Genomic DNA, 23,474 nt, shown 5'->3' on the forward strand with positions numbered 1-23,474 from the left:
AGTTTTGTGTTTTGGGGTGCAAGACAGGGACTCGCACGTTACAACACACAGACGTGGTCGTAATCCTATAGTACACATTATATGCATGTATGCATGTTGACTATATGAGTGAGGCACGCCGACTGAGCCCGAGAATGGGAGACGATTGCCCATAATCCCGCAGCGAGAGAGAGAGAACCACCGTCAGCTCAGCTGTGATCACATGACACTCAACAGACAAAGCCTATCTGTACTACTCGTATTGCAAGACCTCGCTCGTTTATCAAGTTAAAATTTATTAAAAATTTTAGCTCAGCTTGCAAAACACTCACAGACCAAGTTACTCGCAATCCAAGGTTTTTCTGTAAATAGTTTGAAGAATGTCAATTTCATGTATGCACCACAGCATATAAAATACTTCAAGCCTGTTTATATTTAACAAGTTACATGAACATTCCAGCAGCTTTTGTTTTCAGCTGTAAATCTTCAGTGTCTGACAGATGTTGGACTTGACACGTCCCAGTTAAAACCAATCCACGTGTACTGTTTTTCTAGGTGTTTTCTAATCAATTGTATATTCAAATGTTTGTCAACTTCTTCCTTAAAACTCTTTTAAACTAGTTGGATTTCGAATCTGTACAGCTATTTTTGTTGTTTAAGAATTTATACACCAGATTGTTAGGATTGTATAACTGGTGTTTCAGTCTTAAATAACACATTTAGTGTATACTACCTCTGTAGTAACATAACATTTTTACAGTTCTTTTTCCATTTCAAGACAAGTCAAATTTTATTTCTCTTTTATTTTGTCTTAATTTAACATCATTATTTCAAGAGACTTCTGTAACCAATGTTAATTTGTCAGATGCTATGGCATGGGTGTCATAGTAAAAGAGAATAATACTGTTACAGAATCTGAATATTATTATAGAATCTGTGTTTAACAACACCGCTGACACAGATAATGCAAGTCTGAATTGTGCCATTCACAGAGCAATATTATATACAGCAACGAAATGGAAAGCAAAGTATTTCCAAATAAAAGCTGTCTCTTAAAATGCATTAGATTTGACATCTTTAACATTTGCAAATATGGGATTTATATTTGAATATTTAAATAAACACTGTCCAATGTAACTTAGAAAAAATATCACCATTTCAAGCACTGTGCTATGGTAGACAAACATCAGAGTGTTCAGTTTATAAACTTGAAAACAGATCCTGTGCTCAGGATGCCTTTGTTTTATTTTCCACTTTACTACCATCCTTGTCTCACTCATTCTCTTTCTTTATCATATTTATGATTTTCTTTTGTTTTAATTTTAATATTACATTTCCAAAGCAAAACAATATTTTACATTGCTGAGTTGATTGAATCTTTTATATATAAAAAATCGATAAAACGTTGCTTTGATTAATTTGTATGTGGTAATGGATACCTTGATCAGTTTTGTGTTTGTAGATTTCATACTTGGGCATTTCTTGTACTGGAAAACTCTCCATTATTTTCAGAACTCAACAAGTATTCAGAATTACTCTTTGTTAGTTCCATTATTAGACCAGCTTAATTAATTGTTTACTTTAGAGCCAAATTATGAGCAATGCCACTCCAGTTTCTGAGTGGAGTGTGTTTTGAAACACTCAACTGTTTTATTTTTGGAATTGCATATGTAGCAACTCATTACGTCACATTAAATTATTTACACAAACATGCTGCCTGTAATTCTGTACAAACAGTATGCATAATTCAGTCTATTATTCTATTGTTTTTTTTAAGGGCAGTATACCAGAGATCATCAATTTACACACACACACACATTTTAAAAATGATACATCTAAATAACAAACTTCTCATTTCATGGTTTCCAAATAATTTTACTGGAAAAGATAAATTTGAAGCTTCTTGAAAAAAATAAACATTTAAAAAAACATTTTAAGCTAATCAAAAAGGCTATCTAAATGGACAGATAGGTGCAAACTTTAAAGCTCTCCAGTTAAAACTGATACTCTCATCTCTATTGAAGTGAGCTGGTGATAGTGTCAAAATAAGACTAAGATAAAAAAAAATGCTTGCAATCCTTTGATTTCTTCCTGTTGTACTTGATATACAAGATTTTCTTGCATGTTTTGTCATGGGCAGAAAGATGGCTGCTTGCTTATTCATCTTCAAAGTAGATCCCAAAATGTTGATATTTGCTCTGGATTGTTATGGCTGGGTGTTTTAAGTGCTCCTTCAGGGTGTCGTCAGTCCTTTTTAGTGATCTTTTGTGTAGTCTCTAAATAAATATTGCCAACAAAAGGCATTTAAATGCATGAGCAGGTCTGAAATGCTATATTCTTTGGGCAGAATAAATCGGCATTGAATTTAGAAACACTATATAATGACATCGATAAATGCTCTAATTGTACGAGAGATCTAATTGAAGTTGTCAAATTAAACAACTTTAAGTTATGCTTTTAATGTTCTGTATGTAGTATCTTGCAATACATTTTGTAAGCTGTTTAGTGATAGGTACAACTAAAGTATGAATGGTGCTCTCTGTGTATGTATATTCAGTGTTTTGCTGTAAAATCAGTAGTGTGAGAATTTGTTTTTATGCAAATATTTGAGAGTTATCTAATCTGTTTAGTCTATCTAACCATTCTTCCTCCTCCAATATAGCAGCTCACATATTAGACTGTTTTGAACATAACAGCCTTTTTTTAACTTTACCGTTTCTCACATAGCATTTAGCTGTTGTACAAACGTTCATTTAGTATCTACTGTCAATGATAAGCGAGGACCAAAGGGTTTGTAATGAAAATTCTGAGATATAAACTCAACACTGTGAAAAATTGAAAAAAATGCATTAGAAAGAATTTAATATGTAGTTTTATACTCCTTCATTCCTTATCATTGCAGTTCTCTACTGTAGCATAATATTATTTTGTTCCATATCTGCAAGTATGTTTTTATTAACTTAAAAATTTATAGGTCAGAATTTGCCATGTAATGCATCATTTGCATTTAATGTACAATATATTGATGTGTAGTTATTGAAGTGTACATGAAAGATTATTCATTAAGTTTACTTACAATATTCATTGGTATATAAAATTGTGACAGATTATGAATTGATAAATATAGATGTGTCTTGTTGTTTATACTTTATTTTATATTTGAGGAACAGTGCTTAGATATCTATGCAAAAGGACGAAGGTCCAAGTCTTTAGAGTCCTGGTGCTTCCTGTTTTGCTATATGGTTGAGACGAAGGCTGGACTCCTTCGGTACTGTGTCTCTTCAGAGAATCCTTGGATACTGCTGGTTTGTCAAATGAGCAGTTGCACACGGAGTCCTAAAAGAGGCACATTACCTGAATTGTGAGGGAGTGTCAGTTACAGGACTATGGCCGTGTGGCGCGATTCCCTGAGAGTGATACAACTTGCTGAATCCTCATTGTTGAGGACCCGAGAGGCTGCACCGGGCCAAGGGGATGCCCGTGTAACACCTGGTTGTGGCAGATAGGTGTTGATTTCCAGAGGGTGAGGCTGAACTGTGTGTCTGCCTGGGGGGGTTGCCAGTCAGGATCCCGAGTGGTTTCGTCGTGTGTTGGATGCAGCAACATGCTGTACCAGTGCAAATTCCCTAACGTGAACCTGAGTGCTTAAGATTCCTCCCACAGTCCAAAGACATGCAGAATAGGTAAACTGTCATTGTTAAATCGGCCCCGTAAGTGTGCGCGTATGTTCACTCTGCGGTTGACAAGTGTCTTGCCTATGGATTGTTCCTTTCTTGTGGCCAGTGATTGTTTAGGATGGACTCCAACTGCCCTGCAGTCCTCTTCTTTATAAAGAAGATGGATGTTTAAGGAACTGTTTAAGTCTGTGGACACTGGTGAAGATGGTTATGAGATGATTTAAAATAATTACATTTTGACATTTTCTGTTAGATAAAGCACTTTTATCTTCCTTGCTGACGTTGTCTAAGGAAGTAAATAGTTTTTACATTATGGGGAGTGTTGATCAGATTTGCTGGTAAAAAAAATTACTTTAACAATCACTTGGACATCAAAGAAAACTGACATGTGAATACGTTCTAATATCAGTGTTTATGTTAGCAATACATTTAAGTAATTTAAAACTGCATTTATTATATTTTTGGAGTTGACATACATACACAAAATGCATTCTATGCCAAAGAACACTTTGCACTTCCATGTTTGCTGAAATAAAAAGAGCAGAAAAATGAGTAGTAAATGTGAAGGCAAGCAGTTAAAGTTAAGGTAAGCCTAGTCGAGACTGCTGGGTTTCTTTTGCTTTCCTGTGTTTGTTCTTTCGTTGCTCCTTCTTTCAACTCCCATTATATTCAGGTCTGTTTTTGTTGTATTCTCTCTCCTTCCCTTCTTTACACTTGACTGTTCATTAGGTTCTTAAGTAATGGCTCATCTCTCTTTACCAACTCCTTCTTCACCTGTCATATCAACTAAACTTTACTCTGCTTTGACTCCCTGGAACAATGAGCTGGATTAGATTTAGATTTTCAAAAGGAAAAACAGTCTGCATTTGTAGTTACTAATGATCACATGGCAAAAATTTAAACTTGTAAAGATGTTTATATTACCAATACTGGTTAATGCAGGTGTTTTTGACTCAGTTCTACAAGTAAAGCATTGCTCCTAAAGACAGCACACCGATCCGAGTCTGTATGATGGTCACTTAACTCTAACTCTTCCCTTTTTAGACGCTGTCAGTGAAGCGTTTAGCTAAACAAGTTACTTGTGTTGAAAGTGCCACTGCAGAATTCTGTTTTTATTTTAATTTGAAGACAAAATTGTGCTTGTGGGGGCTGTGTGTCTGGTGTTATGAGTGCAGCCTGCACTAGATTCATGTGATTTTCTTACCTTCGGTCACCATCGATTTCAAGATGTGCTTGAAGATTATAATACATGAAAAAGGCCTGATTTCTGCACAGTTTTTGTGTACTGACTTCACTCAATGTAGCAATGAAATGTCAATGGTCAATGGCAGCTTCACATATTTTGCACATTTCAACAAGTGACAAATGGCTTACAAGTGTTTAAACCTGAACACACTCCAAATAGGGTGTATTTTATTTGTATAAGTTGTCTTCATGATCAGTTTTAGCAGTTATTTCAGTCTGTGAAATCCTTCCATGGTGTAAAAGAATGAGGAACCCATCTTGACATTGCACTCACTTAGTTTTCATTTCAGTAGTAATAAAATCTGAAACACATTGCATGTCTTAACCTATTGTACATTTGCAGCATCAGGTGTTTGAACTCAACGCTTTTTTCTTTTATTTGTTAAATATCCAGTTCTGGATTGCCCAAGACATATTCATGTGAATCCTCAAGATGTCCCTGGGTATTTCAATCACCTTATTTGTTGTGTGTGCTTTTTCACTTAACTCTGCATGGGTAACTGATTAATCCTCTGCATTTTAGGAGCAATATGGACCCTTTTTACTTTCAGCATGCTTTTTCTTTTGTGACTTTTTTAAAAAATACTTTTAAGCAAAATAAATAACATGCAAGGAGATGTGTTTAATCAGGCAGTGGGTTTTTTTTTTTTTTTAAATAATATACAGTCAGCTAATACAATGGTCCCAAGCACAGGCCTGCCTGTGTCGTCAATCATTGCTGAGGACGTAATAAGGGGATTTCCTACTGTATCTGTATTTAGGAGGAAAATGTGAAATATCTGTTCAGGCATGGAATAAACTGGCACATATGAAGTGATTAAATGGAGACTGGACTGAATGTTTGTGATGTGTGTGCTTTTCATATACTATGGGACCTTTTTTTATAATACCTATAATAATAATTTGGGAATGGCTCTTTAATTGATAAATGGAATATGTTTAAAAACCTTCAATGGAGGACCTCCTCTTTCAGTTCAATGCATCAATCTTAGTAATTGCATGACTTGTTTACACTGTCTGAGGAGGGAGATAGATGTATGAGAGATCAATTTGCATAGAAATTTGAAGATATTTTGAAAAAGTATAATTTCAGCAAACGTTACTTTTTGTCAGAATAATAGTGGAAGAGAGACATCCTGTTATTCTGTAGAAATTAACACAAGTCAGTAGATGAAAGCAGAAGATGAGAGAAAAATCCTACATATCCTCACCTTTCTACTGACTTCTCTGTTCATCACTCTGATGTACCTTGAATGATTGTTTTCTTTATATTTTATAAATGAGGAGATAACCAAAAATTGTTAAATCACTTGTACCATTACACATTGTTCCAGTAAATCCAGCCAAGGTCCCATAGTGTGGCTTTGTGTGTTTCAGTCCAGTTATTGACTGTTTTTTTTTTTTTTTCCTGATTCATTTTATTCAATAACATCTGCTACTGGGGCAGTCACCACATTTAAATACAGCCATGCTTTCAGATACATTACTAAAGTAATAATAGAAAACCTGTGCTGAAAATGATAATGCAATGCATTTATTTTGTTATTAAATCTTGGTTTATATATACACACTCTATATAGTTGCATTTAAGTCTCCCCATATGTCGGGGCTTGATTTTAACGTAATAATTTCCTGTATTTTATAATGTTTGCCGTACAAGTTGAATGCAGAAAACTCACACTATTGGTCCAAGAGATTATGATACACTAACGCCCACCTGAGAGAGTAACCACGGAGCACACTGCCTTTTTTTTCTATGTATTGTGCCTACGTGACCACACGGTAATACCCGAACTATTCTGAAGTAACATTTGCACTGTTTTGTTTTTTTTGTATCTCATGCCCTCATACATCTTTATCTTAAGAGCATCCCTTATCTAAGATGGAGCGTTTGATCAGAAGAAAATATGCAGCTGGTTTCAAATTAAAAGTCGTTGAAGTGGCAAAAGAAATTGGTAACCGTGCTGCTGCAACAAAATTCGATGTGCCCGAGAAACTGGTGCAAGATTGGAGGAGTCAAGAAGATGTTTAAAAAAAAATATAGCATATAAGTCGGGTCTGATTTTTGATTGATTTTTCTGCTCAAAAAAATTAAAGGAACACTTTGAAAACGCATCAGATCTAAATGGGGAAAAAAGTTCATGCTGGATATCTAAACTGATATGGACTGGATGATGTGTTAGGGATTGAAAGGATGTCACATCGTTTGATAAAAATGAAGATTATCAACCTACAGAGGGCGGAATTCAAAGACACCCCAAAAACCACAGTGAAAAAATGATGCGGCAGGCTAGTCCATTTTGCTGAAATTTCATTGCCGCAATGCAAAATCGTACTCGGTAGTTTGTATGGCCCCCATGTGCTTGTATGCATGCCTAACAATGTTTGGGGTTATTGGATGTGGTAGCTGATGGGCATGCTGCTAATGAGATGACAGATGGTGTCCTGGGAAGTCTCCTCTCAGATGTGGACTAGGATTTCACTGAGCTCCTGGACAATCTGAGGTGCAACCTGGCAGTGTTAGAAAGGACTGAACCATAATGAGGTGTTCTATTGGATTGAGGTCAGGCGAGTGAGTGTGGGGGCCAGTCAATGGTATGAATTCCTTCATCTTATAGGAACTGCCTGCATACATTGCATCTGGAAAATATTCACAATGCATCACTTTTTCCACATTTTGTTATGTTACAGCCTTATTCCAAAATGGATTAAATTCATTTTTTCCACAGAATTCTACACACAACACCCCATAATGACAACGTGAAAAAAATTTACTTGAGGTTTTTGCAAATTTATTAAAAATAAAAAAACTAAGAAATCACATGTACATAAGTATTCACAGCCTTTGCTCAATACTTTGTCGATGCACCTTTGGCAGCAATGACAGCCTCAAGTCTTTTTGAATATGATGCCACAAGCTTGGCACACCTATCCTTGGTCAGTTTCGCCCATTCCTCTATGCAGCACCTCTCAAGCTCCATCAGGTTGGATGGGAAGCGTCGGTGCACAGCAATTTTAAGATCTCTCCAGAGATGTTCAATAGGATTCAAGTCTGGGCTCTGGCTGGGCCACTTAAGGACATTCACAGAATTGTCCTTAAGCCACTCCTTTGATATCTTGGCTGTGTGCTTAGAGTCGTTGTCCTGCTGAAAGATGAACCATCGCCCAGGTCTGAGGTCAAGAGCGCTCTGGAGCAAGTTTTCATCCAGGATGTCTCTGTACATTGCTGCAGTCTTCTTTCCCTTTATCCTGACTAGTCTCCCTGTTCCTGCCGCTGAAAAACATCCCCACAGTATGATGCTGCCACCACCATGCTTCACTGTAGGGATGGTATTGGCCTGGTGATGAGCGGTGCTTGGTTTCCTCCAAAGGTGACCCCTGGCATTCACACCAAAGAGTTCAATCTTTGTCTCATCAGACCAGAGAATTTTGTTTCTCATGGTCTGAGAGTCCTTCAGGTGCCTTTTGGCAAACTCCAGGCGGGCTGCCATGTGCCTTTTACTAAGGAGTGGCTTCTGTCTGGCCACTCTACCATACAGGCCTGATTGGTGGAATGCTGCAGAGATGGTTGTCCTTCTGGAAGGTTCTCCTCTCTCCACAGATGACCTCTGGAGCTCTGACAAAGTGACCATCGGGTTCTTGGTCACCTCCCTGACTAAGGCCCTTCTCCCCCTGATTGCTCAGTTTAGATAGCCAGCCAGCCAGCCAGCTCTAGGAAGAGTCCTGGTGGTTTCTAGAGGCCACTGTACCCATTGGGACCTTCAAAGCAGCAGAAATATTTCTGTAACCTTCCCCAGATTTGTGCCTCAAGACAATCCTGTCTCAGAGGTTGTCAGACATTTCCTTTGACTTCATGCTTGGTTTGTGCTCTGACATGAACTGTCAACTGTGGGACCTTATATAGACAGGTGTGTGCCTTTCCAAACCATGTCCAATCAACTGAATTTACCACAGGTGGACTCCAATTAAGCTGCAGAAACATCTCAAGGATGATCAGGGGAAACAGGATGCACCTGAGCTCAATTTTGAGTTTCATGGCAAAGGCTGTGAATACTTATGTACATGTGCTTTCTCAGTTTTTTTATTTTTAATAAATTTGCAAAAACCTCAAGTAAACTTTTTTCACGTTGTCATTATGGGGTATTGTGTGTAGAATTCTGAGGAAAAAATTAATCCATTTTGGAATAAGGCTGTGACATAACAAAATGTGGAAAAAGTGATGCGCTGTGAATACTTTCCGGATGCACTGTACTCTCGCCACATGAGGCCGGGCATTGTTGTGCACCAGGAGGAACCCAGGAGCCACTGCATCAGCATAGGGTCCGACAATGGGTTCAAGGATTTCATCCCAATACTAATGGCAGTCAAGGTACCGTTGTCTAGCCTGTAGAGATCTGTGCGTCCCTCCATGGATATGCGTCCCCAGACCATCACTGACCCTCCACCAAACCAGTCATACTGAACAATGTTACAGGCAACATAACGTTCTCCACAGCTTCTCCAGGCCCTTTCATGTCTGTCACATGTGCTCAGGGTGAACCTGCTCTCATCTGTGAAAAGCACAGGGCGCCAGTGGTGGACGTGCCAATTCTGATATTCTAAGGCAAATACCAATTGACCTCCACGGTGCCGGGCAGTGAGCACAGGGCCCACTAGAGGATGTTGGGCCATCAGACCACCCTCGTGAAGTATGCTTCTGATTGTTTGATCAGAGAAATTCACACCAGTGGCCTGCTGGAGGTCATTTTGTAGGCTTTGGCAGTGCTCATCCTTTCGTCCTTGCCCAAAGAAGCAGATATTGTTTTAAGGACCTTCTACAGCCCTGCCCAGCTCTCCTGGAGTAACTGCCTGTCTCTTGGAATCTCCTCCATGCCCTTGACACTGTGCTGGGAGATGCAGCAAACCTTGTGGCAATGGCACGTATTGATGTGCCATCCAGGAGAATTTGGACTACCTGTGCAACCTCTGTAGAGTCCAGGTATCGCCTCATGGTACCAGTAGTGAGACTTGACCGTAGCCAAATGTAAATCTAGCGAAAAAACAATCAGAAAAGATGAGGAGGGAAAAATGTCAGTAGCCTCTCCCTGTTAAACCATTGCTGTTTTGGGGGTCATCTCATTGTTACCCCTCTAGTGCACTTGTTGTTCATTAACACCAAAGCAGTTGAAACTGATTAACAAACCCCTCTGCTAATTAGCTGACCAGATCAATAGCCCAGAAGTTTCAATGACTTGATGCTATACTCTGATTGAAAAGTGTTCCTTTCATTTTTTGATTAGTATTTATCTATATATAATATGCTTACTCACACACATGTATATATCTAATATAATATGTGTGTTTTTAAGTACTGTATTCTTACTTGACCTTTAGTCATAGATTTGCTTATACCTTTTAGTGCTAATAAAATCTTTTTACTTCTCAGCCATGTTTCTTTTATGAGTAGTTTAGAATCTAAAAAGGCCTAGACAGTTTAAATATATTGCTTTCCCAATTTTTGTTGTTTCTTCATTTTATTGTAAATATTATAAAATCAATTTCATTTGAAGTGAGCGGTACCCATACATTGCCAACAGGTGGCACTACTTTACCACACATTTTTTAATTGTAGTTTGTGTGCCACTTTCATGCATAGTTGCTGATTAGATTAAACTCAATTCAGTGCTACACAGCACACTTCCATTTCCTTAGTAATATTCATTATTAAATAGTATAGCACAATAATTTAAATTCTGAAATTGAGGTTTGCATTATTTTAAATATTGACCACCCAGTTGTGTTTTTATTACTTTTTACTGATAGCTTTGAAGGCTGTGTGTGTAAATATAAAATCTTTACCAACCTTTTTTTTTTTTTTTAACTTGTGTTTCTTCTTCCAGGCTCTTCCTGTATCTGTTCCACCAACAGAAGATTCATTTCGGCCAGGAAGTCTGTTCCGACAGCTGGCATCCCAGGATGAAGAGCCTACCACATCTTCTTTGTTTAAGCTTGGCTGGCTGTCCAGCATGACCAAGTAACTCTCTTGCAAGGAACATTTTAGTGAATGTACAGAGTTTATAATAAATAAACTTACATAATATGTGAGTTGCAAGATTTTTCTGCTTCATTTTTAGATGAAACACTAACCATTTTAACTTTAAAAGTGTAGTGCTCTGTTTACAATACAAATGTTTTATACAGCACTGTCAGATTTTTTGATAAATTTTTATGCATCGGTCCATTTGTTGTGTTTTTTTCTTTAGAAAGTTATTAGTAATAACTATCTTAATAATGTAACCTCATCTAATTTAGGACTGTGGTGGGGGACCAAGAATTCCTCTATGCATGACTGAGCACAAGGGAGGACACAGTTTGAATAAATGGCAGCAGTCCACCATAAGCAGCGCAGGGCTAGAGGCAGTCCCTCAAAGATGTAGGCAAACTGTGCCATCTCCACCCAGGCAACAACCTGATGCAGAATTCAAAACCAGGAGAATGAATCTGTTGGGCACTGACACTAAATATGTCTTCACTGTGCAGCCCGATATGGCTTTAAGTCACAATAAATACTTAGCAGTAGCTTTTAATTCAGTCATCAAGAAATGGCAAGTGTATGGCACAGCTGTAAATCCTCCTACAGCAGGCCATCCTCAAAACAGAGTGATCGTATAAAAGACGACCAGTTCACCAAGAGACCTCCGGAGTAGTCACAGGCTTCAGTGACTGTGATTGAGAGAATGGCAAATATAAAAAGAAAAAAAAAACATATTAGAGTTTGCTTTTGAAAGTATGTGGGAAACTCTGCAGTCATCTGGAAAATGGTTTTATGGTCTGATGAGGCCAACATGGACCTTTATGGTCAGCAGACTAAATGCCATGTTTCCCCTAAGCCAAACAATGCATAATATCAAAAGCACACCATGCCCACAGTGAAATATGGTGGTAGCAGCATCATGCTGTGGAAATGCTTTTTTCCTGCTGGTCCAGCATGACTTGTGAGGATTAAATGAATGTAGCAACATATGGAGAAATCCTGGAGGAAAACCTGATGTCTGCAAGAAACACTGCACCTTGGGAGAAGACCACGAGTACAGAGCCAAAACTAACCAGCAATGGCTTCAAAACAAAAATGTTAATGTCCTGAAGCAGCTTGGTCAGAGTCTTGATCTCAGTCTTATTGAGAATTTGTTTATGGATTTGGAAAAGGCCGTTCTGTCACAATCTCCATACAAGATCTTGAGCAGTTTTGCAAAGAAGAATGGAGACAAATAGCAGTGATGTGCAAAACTGCGAGAGACCTGTGCACACAGACTCGAGGCTGTCATGGCTGCCAGTATCTACAGTATGTAATACTAACTTGTAGAGGGTGAATGTTTAAGAGATTCATTATTTTGTGTTTTATATTTGTAACTAATTTAGAGCACTTTGCGGATGCCTGTTATCACTGTTGTAACATTAGTTTTTTTTTGTTGCAGATCAGTGTCAGAAAAGCCAAAGTAAACTCGGTGTTATTTAATGTTGGTAACAATAATAGGGGTGAATATTTTATTTTATATCATGTTTTAAAAAAATTGTTGGAATCCATCTTTTCAGCTATTATTCCACTTCCTCAGTGGAGATGAAGATGCAGGATTGACTGTCAATTGTGACTTTAACAGGAAACACAATAGTATATTTGATTTCGGCTTTTAAGTGGGCACAGTTTGTTGAAATCTGCCAATATACTGATTGGGCTGTTAAATATGCTCTTCTTCTGTCAGAAGTGTAATATCCATTTTTCTTTATCCCATAGTTAATATTAAACTTGTAGACTTTGAAGGATTGAATCCATGCAGGCATTAAGCAATCTCGGGGTCAGCTTTAAAGTCCTCCCTCAATATTTTAGAAAGAAATTCTGCTACCGATTTCACTGGTTTGCAACACTCGAGTTGTTCAGGTAGTCCTTCAATCCTGATGTTTCTCCTCCTCTAGTACCTTTTAGACACCACAAGTTTATTACAAATCACATTACAGTCAGATGCTTCAGCAGTTATCAGCAGCAGATATCATTTGTTCCATGTCCTTGATGCAAGTTGTGAACGAGTGCTTTATTTTTTCCAGATTGTATTCTCAAATGTGTTCATTGTTTCTCTATACTTTCATCCATTTTTGCTAGATTTTATTTCAATCAAAGATCAAAGTTATTGCTTGAAATTTACCTCCTATTGGAAGTTTTTTGTTTCTTGCTTTACACAATGTCATGTTTTAAAATTGTGACCACTGTTACTGCCTCTTTGTCTCCTCTGGCAGCAGCAGCTGTATGGAGACAGCCAGTTAGACAGTTTGTTGCCCCCTCATTCCATCTGCCACCAGCAGTTGTATGCTGAAACACCCCAACAGTGTAATTGTGGACCGTAGTACCTATGAGCTTAATGACATAACACCCCAGTATGACGAAACACCCCCAAAGTCAGTCAGCAAAGCAGCCATCGTATTACACTACAGTTACGATTAGGGCCCCGTTGCACTGTGTTTAAGATTAGGGTTGTGGGATGATTATCTGACTCAAAGGGGGTTTCATGACTGACGCAGTTGGCATTACCTGACCTGCGTCCTTGGTATTGCAGGCTGCTGTTAGACCCATCTCAACACTCTTAACTTGCCCACATTACCATGTAACGTGTTTGTTGCATGATACTTAGAATACTTAAATCTGATCTTTTGGCTTCTCTTTGTACCTTCTCTGGATGAGTCTACTCCACCCAGTGTTTCTGTGCAACTGAACTCACCCGAAGAATGAGTTCTTATAAAGTGAAGGAAGCAGCTGGAGCAGGATGGCATCTAGGCAGCTGTCACTCTTGCCAACTGTTTGAATTAAATCTTCTTTACTAAATAAAGTCTTAAAGCTGGTCATGCTAGTCCCAGTATAAAGTTCACTTTGCCCAGTACTCAGCTGCCTGCCTTTTGTGCAACTTGGAAAGTCTAGCATGTCAAAATCAATATTGCTTCATTAGGGACAGTTTTGGTTCTATATCTTTGCTTTTGTTTAGATTAGGACAATCGGAAACCAATATTCTGACCAGAGCAGTGTTGGACAGGACAAAGTGTTATTTGATCATTTACAGTGCCCTCCGTAATATTTGGGACAAAGACACGTTTTCCTTGATTTACCCCTCTGCTTCATAGTTAAAATTAATTACAGATCAAACAATTCAGGCGTGATTAAAGTGCACATCACAGACTTTTATTTAAGGGTATTTGCATACATTTCAGTCACAGCATGTAGAAATTACAGAGCTTTTCCTACATAGTTCCCCCATTTCAGGGCACCGTAATGTTTGGACACAGTAAAGGCAGGTCTGTTAAAGCCGTCATATTTAGGACTTTGTTGAATATCCCTCACATGCAATGACTGCTTGAAGTCTGCGATTCATAGACGTCACCAGGTGCTGAGGGTCTTCTCTGGTGATGCTCTGCCAAGTCTGTAATGCAGCCATCTTCAGCCCCTGCTTGTTTCAGGGTCTTATGCACTTAAATTTCCTCTTCAGCATATGAATGGCCTACTGAATTACATCTAAATTGTGTGGCTGTCTTGGCCATTTAATAATTTTCCATTTTTTTAGCTTTGACAAACTCCTGTGTTGCCTTAGCGGTATGTTTGGATCATTACCTTGTTGTAGGATGAAGCACCGTCTGATGAGTTTGGAGGCATTTACTGGAACTTCAGCAGATCAGATGTTTCTCTACACCTCAGAACTCATCATGTCACTACCGTCAGCAGTTCCATCATCAGTGAAGATAAGTGTGGCAGCCATACATGCCCAAGTCATAACACCCCCAGCACCATGTTTAACAGATGAGGTGGTCTGCCTTGGATTTTGGGCATTTCCTTTTCTTCTGCACACTTTGCTCTTGTCATCCCTCTGATACAGGTTCATCTTTGTCTCGTCTGTCCACAAGACCTTTTACAACAATTCTGCAGGCTCTTTGAAGTCCTTTTTTGCAAACTGTAATCTGGTCATCTTGTTTTTGTGGCTTAACTAGTAGTTTATATCATGCAGTGTGGCCTTTGTATTTCTGTTCATGAAGTCTTCAGAGGATATTCGTCTCTGACACATCCACATCTACCTCCAGAAGATGGTCTCTGATCTGTCAGACAGGTGGTATGGCTTTTTCTTTACTGTAGTGAGGATTCTTCTGTTATCAGCAGTGGAGGTCTTCCTTGGCCTACCAGTCCCTTTGTGATTGCTGAGCTCACCATTGCGTTCTTTCTTCTTAATGACATTCCAGACTGTTGATTTTGGTCATCCTAGGGTTTTACCGATGTCTCCAGTGGTTTTGTTCTTGTTTTCATCCTCATAATGGCTTCTTTGACTTTCATTGACACAGCCCTTGTCCTCATGTTGAACAATGGCAGCTGCAGACTCCAAAGGGTAGCAGCAAGCCGAGGTATCTTATGAAGCAATGAAACCCACCTGAGGAATCACAAACACCAGTGACGGCAATTGTCCCAAACATTATGGTGGCCTGAAATTGGGGGACTGTGTAGAAAAAGTTGTCATTTCTACAATGTGTGACTGAAATGTATGCAGATCCTCATAAATCTGCAAAGTGTACTTTAACTCTTTGAGGGCTGAATATTTTTTCCAACAAACATAGTTTCTGAAAAGCAATGGTTTCACATAGAAATCAACATAAAACGTCAGTTTTCCAAGAATGTGCGGCAGACTTGCTGCCAGGCTGTCTTCGCGTCACGGCCGCAGTGCATTGCAATCTGGTTTCTACCTCATACCATTGTTAAGTGGCAGTCCTCCTGGCAAACATTGCCGTAGGCGTGTCAGCTAATCGATTAGCTGGGGACCATTCAGCTGAAGCTGGAACCTCACATTCATTTTCGATCACTTGTGTCAAAATCGGAGTCGGCAAGTCATAGTCCAGTTCAGAGATACTAGGCAGAACTTCGTCCACAGCGTATTTTGCTTTACACATTCGCTTTGATCTCTCACTATTATATCGGTGCCATTTTTGCTCTTGTTTGCACCTTACTACTCAAAAGAGCGCAGAAAATCTCGGTCAAACCAATGAAGCTAACTTTCCTTCTAGCAACGAGAGTCCAACTAAAACATAACGGTTTGGTTTGGCACAGTTTACAGTTGATTACCATCGTCAGCTTCTCCTTTTGACAAAAGTCGACATCAGCCCTGAAAGAGTTAATCTCATCTGAATTGTTTGATCTGTGATATTTAACTATGAAGCAGAGGGGGAAATCGGGGAGAAATGTGTCTATTTGTCCCAAATATTATGGAGGGCACTGTATGTATTGTCTGAGCCCACCACTCTGATCAAACCTGAAAAAGAAGGAGAAAGATGTGATCTGGTGATTTTTATAGAATCTCCACAACACTCCGATTATAATATATGAATCTATTTAATCAGCTGCCCCAAATGCTTAATGAAAAGAATTTCCACAGTAAAGTCTTTACATCTTACACATACTGTATGTAGGCACTTGCACAAGCTGGGATATTAAATTACCTTCTAAAGGTCAGGAGTCGACACCTGACATAAAACACATTGTGTGTACGTGTCCAATATGCTGCAGTCTGCTATGACACTTCCGTCAGTTCACATTTACATTCAGACAGTCAAAATGGGGGCTGGTTTATCCCCCCACCCCTACGAGAAAACTAAGTGAAGCATTTAACCCGCAATTACTTGCCATACTAATGCAAACAACGGTATAAAAAATAAGAGTGTATAAACAATACCAACTATTGTACAGTATCTATTCACAAGAATAAACCGTTTTCAAGAAATAAAAAAAAAAATAACATTTGGTAGATACAATCATTACAAAAGTGTCAATTGCAAATGCTCAAAATCAGAAAAGATAAGCAAACGTCCAATTATTATTTTTTGTTTCCTCCAGTTTGTTTTTCTTCTGCAACTTTTGAAGTAAACATTTAGTTTTGAGAGTCGTGTTTGGCACATCGGACAGCAGTCACCTTTGGTAGAGATTTGAAGAGCAGACGTCAGGATTTCTTATACATTGTCAGTAAACTTACATAAAAGCTAAGGAGTAATGGTAGACACTGGAAATCTTTCTCCCTTGTTGTACTATTCTGCTTTTCTGTAATTTATGAGGCAGTACAGATTGCAGTACAAGTAATCCTAAGAGTTCAAGGGAGTAGCGGTGATTCTGTGGACTTTTTTTGGTTTATTGGAATGTAAATTTAGACCAGGGAAGGCAGGACTGGCTCAGCGGACCAACTACAGTGTTCTCCAGTACTCGGACGGACGCCATGTTCTCCCCCTGCTTCAGCCAGCCTTTCCTTCTGCAAGGTTCTCCCAGGGGCAGATGACTTCTTTCTCTGCGCTCTTTGCCACGTTTGGACCATCTTCTTCCTCATCCTCGGAGTCAATTGGGTAGATCCGACATTCAGACGGGATGTCCACCTTTATCTGAAAGAAGCTACGACCAATTACAAAAAGACATTATTGGCAGTCAGCAGAGGTAGAGAAGGAGGAAGAATTATTTGATTTGTGATTGTGTATTGTTATTGGAAAGAAGAAGTGCCTTGTGAGAGTAAAAATACTTTATTTTATTCTAATAACATGTGGTGTATTACTGTGCCTTGGGTTTGGGGGTCACTGGTGCCCCCTTGTGGTCACACTTGTATGATAACTATTTTGTTGATTGTCTTTATTTGTAAAGTAATCTCTATACCTTTATTTTGACTTAATAATGTATAAGCCAGTCCACTTATCAGATCAGACTTCTGTATGCATGGGTCCCGACCTCAGAAGCCACGCCCCTAGCAACACTGGAAGCACTCCTAACGACGGAAATAAACACTGGTGGCCTTTGAGGAATCCAATCATGACAATTTGAAGGGGCCCACCATTGAATCCTGGGTTAGGGTCCAACCAGAAGATCTTTCACATATTCAAACTGACTGGTAGCAAAATGGACATCACCTTAAACAGTTTATGCCTGTGTCACTCTCATAGTGGTTTGATGTCTAAAATGGGATGGGTCAGTCTTCATAACTAATACAGAAATTAAAAGATGGAGTTCAATATGGAATCTCTTTTGAAATTTCAAACATTTTAGAATGATCACATGACAACTTTCCATTTGAAATGATTGGCTGGTTCAAGATGGTGGTATGCGTATCTCACGGATTTGAATGTGAAATGATATTTAGAGATCAATCCAACATTAGGTGTCTTAATAATATTTGGATGGTACCAGACTTTCGACTCACCCTGTAGATGCTAGAGTAACACTGACATTTCCCACAAATAAACAGGCATAGCCATCTGAACATCTATTTGTCTCAAAGGTGTCACAAACATCCAGTAGTTTATTATACGATACACCGTCACTACAGGGAACTCTATGAGGGTGTAAAACGATCCTTTGAAGAAAAAGGGCTGATCATCTGAGCATACTCTCTCTGGGAATATGTGTCATAATTTTTCTGCCATTTGGTCCACTTTACCAGCATCCATGAATGGCTGGAGCATTTTCATTATGCCATCCTGTCACCTGTCCACCACACTAAGAGACACTTTAATATGGTCTACTGCTAATGTGGAATGTCCTCCAAGCTGATAAGATAGACAGGTTTAGTCACCTGTAAACAATCTCCACAATCCCCATACTCACTACCTCCACCAAAGTCAATTGTGCAGAAGTGTGGAGTAAGCATCAGGACTGACCCATGAAGGGAAGGTGCAAAATGATACCAGGTAAGAAAAAGCCTGCAGACACAAGCTCAGGCTGTGATCTTAAGGCCTGAAGGTGAAACCAAAGCAAGGTTCATGAATGCTGGTAGAAACATCTCTAGATGTGTTTCCTTAGTAAGTTCAAATTAAAGATCAGTGTTATGAACACTTAAGTAGGGAAGATCCCCAGAAGAAATAACCAGGAGATTGAAGGTGTTGAATTTGGCCAGCAGGAGTTAGAAAACCAAGAAAAGCAGTCAGGACCAGTTGTCAAAGCCAAATTGCCAAAAAAAAAAAGTTGAAGTCAAAAATCAACAAATCCCCAACACTGACATTTTCTTGCTGGTGTCTTTTAGATTCCTCTGCTCCAAGAAAAATGATAGTGAAACTAAGGAATAGGGATCTCAATGCTTGGACGTTGATTACAGTGCACTGCCATCTTAAATAGGCATAACACCTAAAGCTTGTCATGTGACCAGCAATGGGCAGCGTGACTATAAATAAAATGGCCGTGGCTATGCAGAGACAAGTACAAAATGGCGGCAACTGTTCAACAAAGAGAACACAAAATGGGGTTGACAGAAGGAAAATAGGATTCATAAGCAACATAATAAAAACAGAGAGAATCTAAAGAGGCCAAAACCATTAGAAAGCAAAGATGTTTGCTTTGAATGCACTGAATACTGTTATATCTATACCAAAGAAATCAAAATTTTATTAAAAGTTGTGTCTCTTTTGGCTTTCTTTTCATCACTCATAATGGTTATTGTCATGAATTTTGTTGTTTTAAATATGTTATGGGTATTTATTTAAAGGTACTCTGCTACACTCATTTTGTGTTTTTCTTTAAAGACAAGACAAGTTTTGAACCAGCACTCAATTCCTTTAGTTACGTAATATTTTGCACTGCCATCTCCACGATTTTGGTTGTTTAAAGATGGTGCTATTTGTTTCATCCATCGTTAGGTCAGTACATGCATTGTTAGGGGTGGCTCCTCAAAGTTCTTGACCTCCTGATTGCAGTACAAATGGGTTCAAATATCATCATTCTGGTCACTTCCTCATCCGGGTTTTCAGATACAAAACCCTTTTGTGAATCGTAGTTGTTCTAAACTCTGAATTCTCTGTAGTGTTTTCGGTGCTGATCCTTCACTTGCTATCTTTCGACATCAATTTTCTGCCTTTTCTTTCCATTCTGATTCTTGATTTCATGATCTTTTGGTACTGACCCTTTTCCCTCTGACTAAGAAAAATCTTCTTGCTAGTTTCACTAGCGTTACAGTTATGCCCAACATTTTGATGAGGGAGTTGTAGGTGGCCAGAAGGGTTAGATCCATTGAAGTCTCATTTGCCTGTGTATTTCATTTTCCACCATCATCCTTAACACTCTTAATTTCCTTGCCCACACTCCAGGTTTCACTAGTAAAGTAATAAATGCACACCCACTACATTACTCTTTTCAGTGCAGTTTAGATTGGAAAGAAAGCGTGATTCACGACATGAAGATCCCAAAATGACAGCACAATGCACTGGGAACTAGTAATGAGCAAAACCCCACCGAATTTGCTCCATCTCAAATTTGGTGAAAACACAGTGTGGTAAGATGGCCAGGACACTTACCTGTCGGGACCAGAGGGGAAAAACAGGCACAGGGCATTACTTCCCCTGGAATTCTAGGTGGCATTCCCCCTGGGGTGCAGCTTTGCTTTGGATTCCCACAGGGCTTCATGTGAGTTGGAGTTTGGCACAGCCTTGTTGGGTTCCATGGGTGCCACCAGGGGGCGCTGCAGTGACTCTAAAGCCCTAATTGTTTGGGCTTCCACCTCACCTGGAAGTGTTTCCAGTCCACGCTATTGGGCCACCGGAAGTACTTTCAGGTGTTGGATAAAACAGGCCACTGCTCCAGGAGCCAGAGTCGGAAGGGAGAGGATGACACTTATTGAAAAGAGTGGAGGTGAAAGACAAAGAGACTGAGAGGAAAGGAGAAGAGAAGACAAGTGCTGTTTGTTTTATTATTTGGTTATTATTTGAGACCTTTTGTGTTTATGTTTTGGTGCATGGGAAACGCTTCAAAAGCATTTCCCCCTTGTAAATAGAAATGCATGTTGTGCTTTAGAACTTGTGTGTCTGCGTCTGTCTGTGTTGGGTTTGGGGAACTGGAGTGTCTCCTGCAGGCCGCAACAGAAATGTTAGGAAATTTCAGAAAACTTGGGATGGAGAAACTTAACAAGTTTTGAACTTGGCAATATACCTATAGGCCAGTAAGCTTAACATGCATCACAGGAAAATTAATGGAAGGAATTAAAAAGGATAAGATTGAGCAACACCTGGTAAGGACAGGAGTTATTCTGAACAGTCAGCATGGGTCCAGAAGAGGGAGGTCATGTTTTACTAACATGCTGGAATTCTATGAGGAGGCAACAAAAGTATACGATCAAAGTGGAGCTTATGATATTATTTATCTGGACTTTCAGAAAGCATTTGATAAGGTGCCACATGAGAGGTTGGGCATCAAATTAAAATAAGTGGCAGTTCAGGGTGATGTTTTTAGATGGGTGCAGAATTGGCTCAGACACAGGAAGCAGAGGGTGACGGTGCGAAGAACCTCATCAGAACTGGCTGATGTTAAGAGTGGTGAGCAGCAGGGGTCAGTGCTGCGGCTGCTGCTACTTTTAATATATATATATACATATATATGATTTAGATAGGAATATAAGTAACAAGCTGGTTAAGTTTGAAAATGATACCAAGATAGGTGGATTAGAAGATAATTTGGATTAAGTTATATCATTACAAAAGGACTTGGATAGCATACAGGCTTGGGAAGATTTGTGGCAGATGAAATTTAATGTCAGTAAATGTAAAGTATTACACATAGGAAGTAAAAATATTAGGTTTGAATACACAATGGGCGGTCGGAAAATCGAGAGTACACCTTATGAGAAGGATTTAGGAGTCATAGTGGACTCTAAGCTATCAACTTCCCAACAGTGTTCAGAAGCCATTAAGAAGGCTAACAGAATGTTAGGTTATATAGCGCCTTGATCTGTGGAGTACAAGTCCAAGGAGGTTCTGCTCAACCTATATAATGCACCGGTGAGGCCTCATCTTGAGTACTGTGTGCAGTTTTGGTCTCCAGGCTACAAAAAGGACATAGCAGCACTAGAAAAGGTTCAGAGAAGAGCGACTAGGCTGATTCCAGGTCTACAGGGGTTGAATTATGAGGAAAGATTAAAAGAGCTGAGCCTTTACAGTTTAAGCAAAAGAAGATTAAGAGGTGACATGATGGAAGTGTTTAAAATTATGAAGGGAATTAGTACAGTGGATCGAGAATTGTATTTTAAAATGAGCTCATCAAGAACACGGGGACACAGTTGGAAACTTGTTAAATTGCGCACAAACATTAGGAAGTTTTTCTTTACACAAAGAACGATAGACACTTGGAATAAGCTACCAAGTAGTGTGGTAGACAGTAAGACGTTAGGGACTTTCAAAACTCGACTTGATGTTTTCTTGGAGGAAACAAGTGGATAGGACTGGCGAACTTTGTTGGGCTGAATGGCTTGTTCTCGTCTAGAGTGTTCTAATGTTCTAAGAGAGGTGGAGGAACTGAAGTAGATTAGAGTAGGTTTTAATGGTGCAATAGTCTTTTACGTGTATACAGTGGTGTGAAAAACTATTTGCCCGCTTCCTGATTTCTTATTCTTTTGCATGTTTGTCACACAAAATGTTTCTGATCATCAAACACATTTAACCATTAGTCAAATATAACACAAGTAAACACAAAATGCAGTTTTTAAATGACGGTTTTTATTATTTAGGGAGAAAAAAATTCCAAACCTACATGGCCCTGTGTGAAAAAGTAATTGACCCCTTGTTAAAAAATAACCTAACTGTGGTGTATCACACCTGAGTTCAATTTCCGTAGCCACCCCCAGGCCTGATTACTGCCACACCTGTTTCAATCAAGAAATCACCTAAATATGAGCTGCCTGACACAGAGAAGTAGACCAAAAGCACCTCAAAAGCTAGACATCATGCCAAGATCCAAAGAAATTCAGGAACAAATGAGAACAGAAGTCATTGAGATCTATCAGTCTGGTAAAGGTTATAAAGCCATTTCTAAAGCTTTGGGACTCCAGCGAACCACAGTGAGAGCCATTATCCACAAATGGCAAAAACATGGAACAGTGGTGAACCTTCCCAGGAGTGGCCGGCCGACCAAAATTACCCCAAGAGCGCAGAGACGACTCATCCGAGAGGTCACAAACGACCCCAGGACAACGTCTAAAGAACTGCAGGCCTCACTTGCCTCAATTAAGGTCAGTGTTCACGACTCCACCATAAGAAAGAGACTGGGCAAAACGGCCTGCATGGCAGATTTCCAAGACGCAAACCACTGTTAAGCAAAAAGAACATTAGGGCTGGTCTCAATTTTGCTAAGAAACATCTCAATGATTGCCAAGACTTTTGGGAAAATACCTTGTGGACTGATGAGACAAAAGTTGAACTTTTGGAAGGCAAATGTCCCGTTACATCTGGCGTAAAAGGAACACAGCATTTCAGAAAAAGAACATCATACCAAAAGTAAAATATGGTGGTGGTAGTGTGATGGTCTGGGGTTGTTTTGCTGCTTCAGGACCTGGAAGGCTTGCTGTGATAGATGGAACCATGAATTCTACTGTCTACCAAAAAATCCTGAAGGAGAATGTCCGGCCATCTGTTCGTCAACTCAAGCTGAAGCGATCTTAGGTGCTGCAACAGGACAATGACCCAAAACACACCAGCAAATCTACCTCTGAATGGCTGAAGAAAAACAAAATGAAGACTTTAGAGTGGCCTAGTCAAAGTCCTGACCTGAATCCAATTGAGATGCTATGGCAT

The 23,474-nt window shown here is 39.3% G+C and overlaps 2 protein-coding genes across 8 annotated transcripts in view; one reads left to right on the top strand and one right to left on the bottom strand.

Annotated features, from left to right (window-relative positions):
- The window catches only part of cog1 (component of oligomeric golgi complex 1), a 52,821-nt gene extending 41,703 nt beyond the window's left edge, over nucleotides 1-11,118 (top strand). For 5 of the 6 annotated variants that reach the window (XM_039739242.1, XM_039739236.1, XM_039739237.1 and 2 more), the window contains exon 14: nucleotides 10,781-11,118. In XM_039739242.1, the coding sequence (XP_039595176.1) occupies nucleotides 10,781-10,918 (138 nt within the window). In that variant the 3' untranslated portion in view covers nucleotides 10,919-11,118. Of the gene's footprint in view, nucleotides 1-5,295; nucleotides 5,345-10,780 lie in introns of all 6 variants that reach the window. The other variant, XM_039739241.1, reaches the window with a different exon arrangement.
- A 5,150-nt stretch (nucleotides 11,119-16,268) lies between these two features.
- rgs9a (regulator of G protein signaling 9a) overlaps nucleotides 16,269-23,474 on the bottom strand; it is a 196,320-nt gene continuing 189,114 nt past the window's right edge. Inside the window, exon 19 of one of the 2 annotated variants that reach the window (XM_039739815.1) lies at nucleotides 16,269-17,331. In XM_039739815.1, coding sequence (XP_039595749.1) covers nucleotides 17,178-17,331 — 154 coding nt within the window. In that variant the 3' untranslated portion in view covers nucleotides 16,269-17,177. The remainder of the gene's footprint in view (nucleotides 17,332-23,474) is intronic. The other variant, XM_039739816.1, reaches the window with a different exon arrangement.

The sequence above is a fragment of the Polypterus senegalus genome, chromosome 17 (genome assembly GCF_016835505.1).
Source record: "Polypterus senegalus isolate Bchr_013 chromosome 17, ASM1683550v1, whole genome shotgun sequence".
In the NCBI taxonomy this organism is placed as follows: domain Eukaryota; kingdom Metazoa; phylum Chordata; class Cladistia; order Polypteriformes; family Polypteridae; genus Polypterus; species Polypterus senegalus.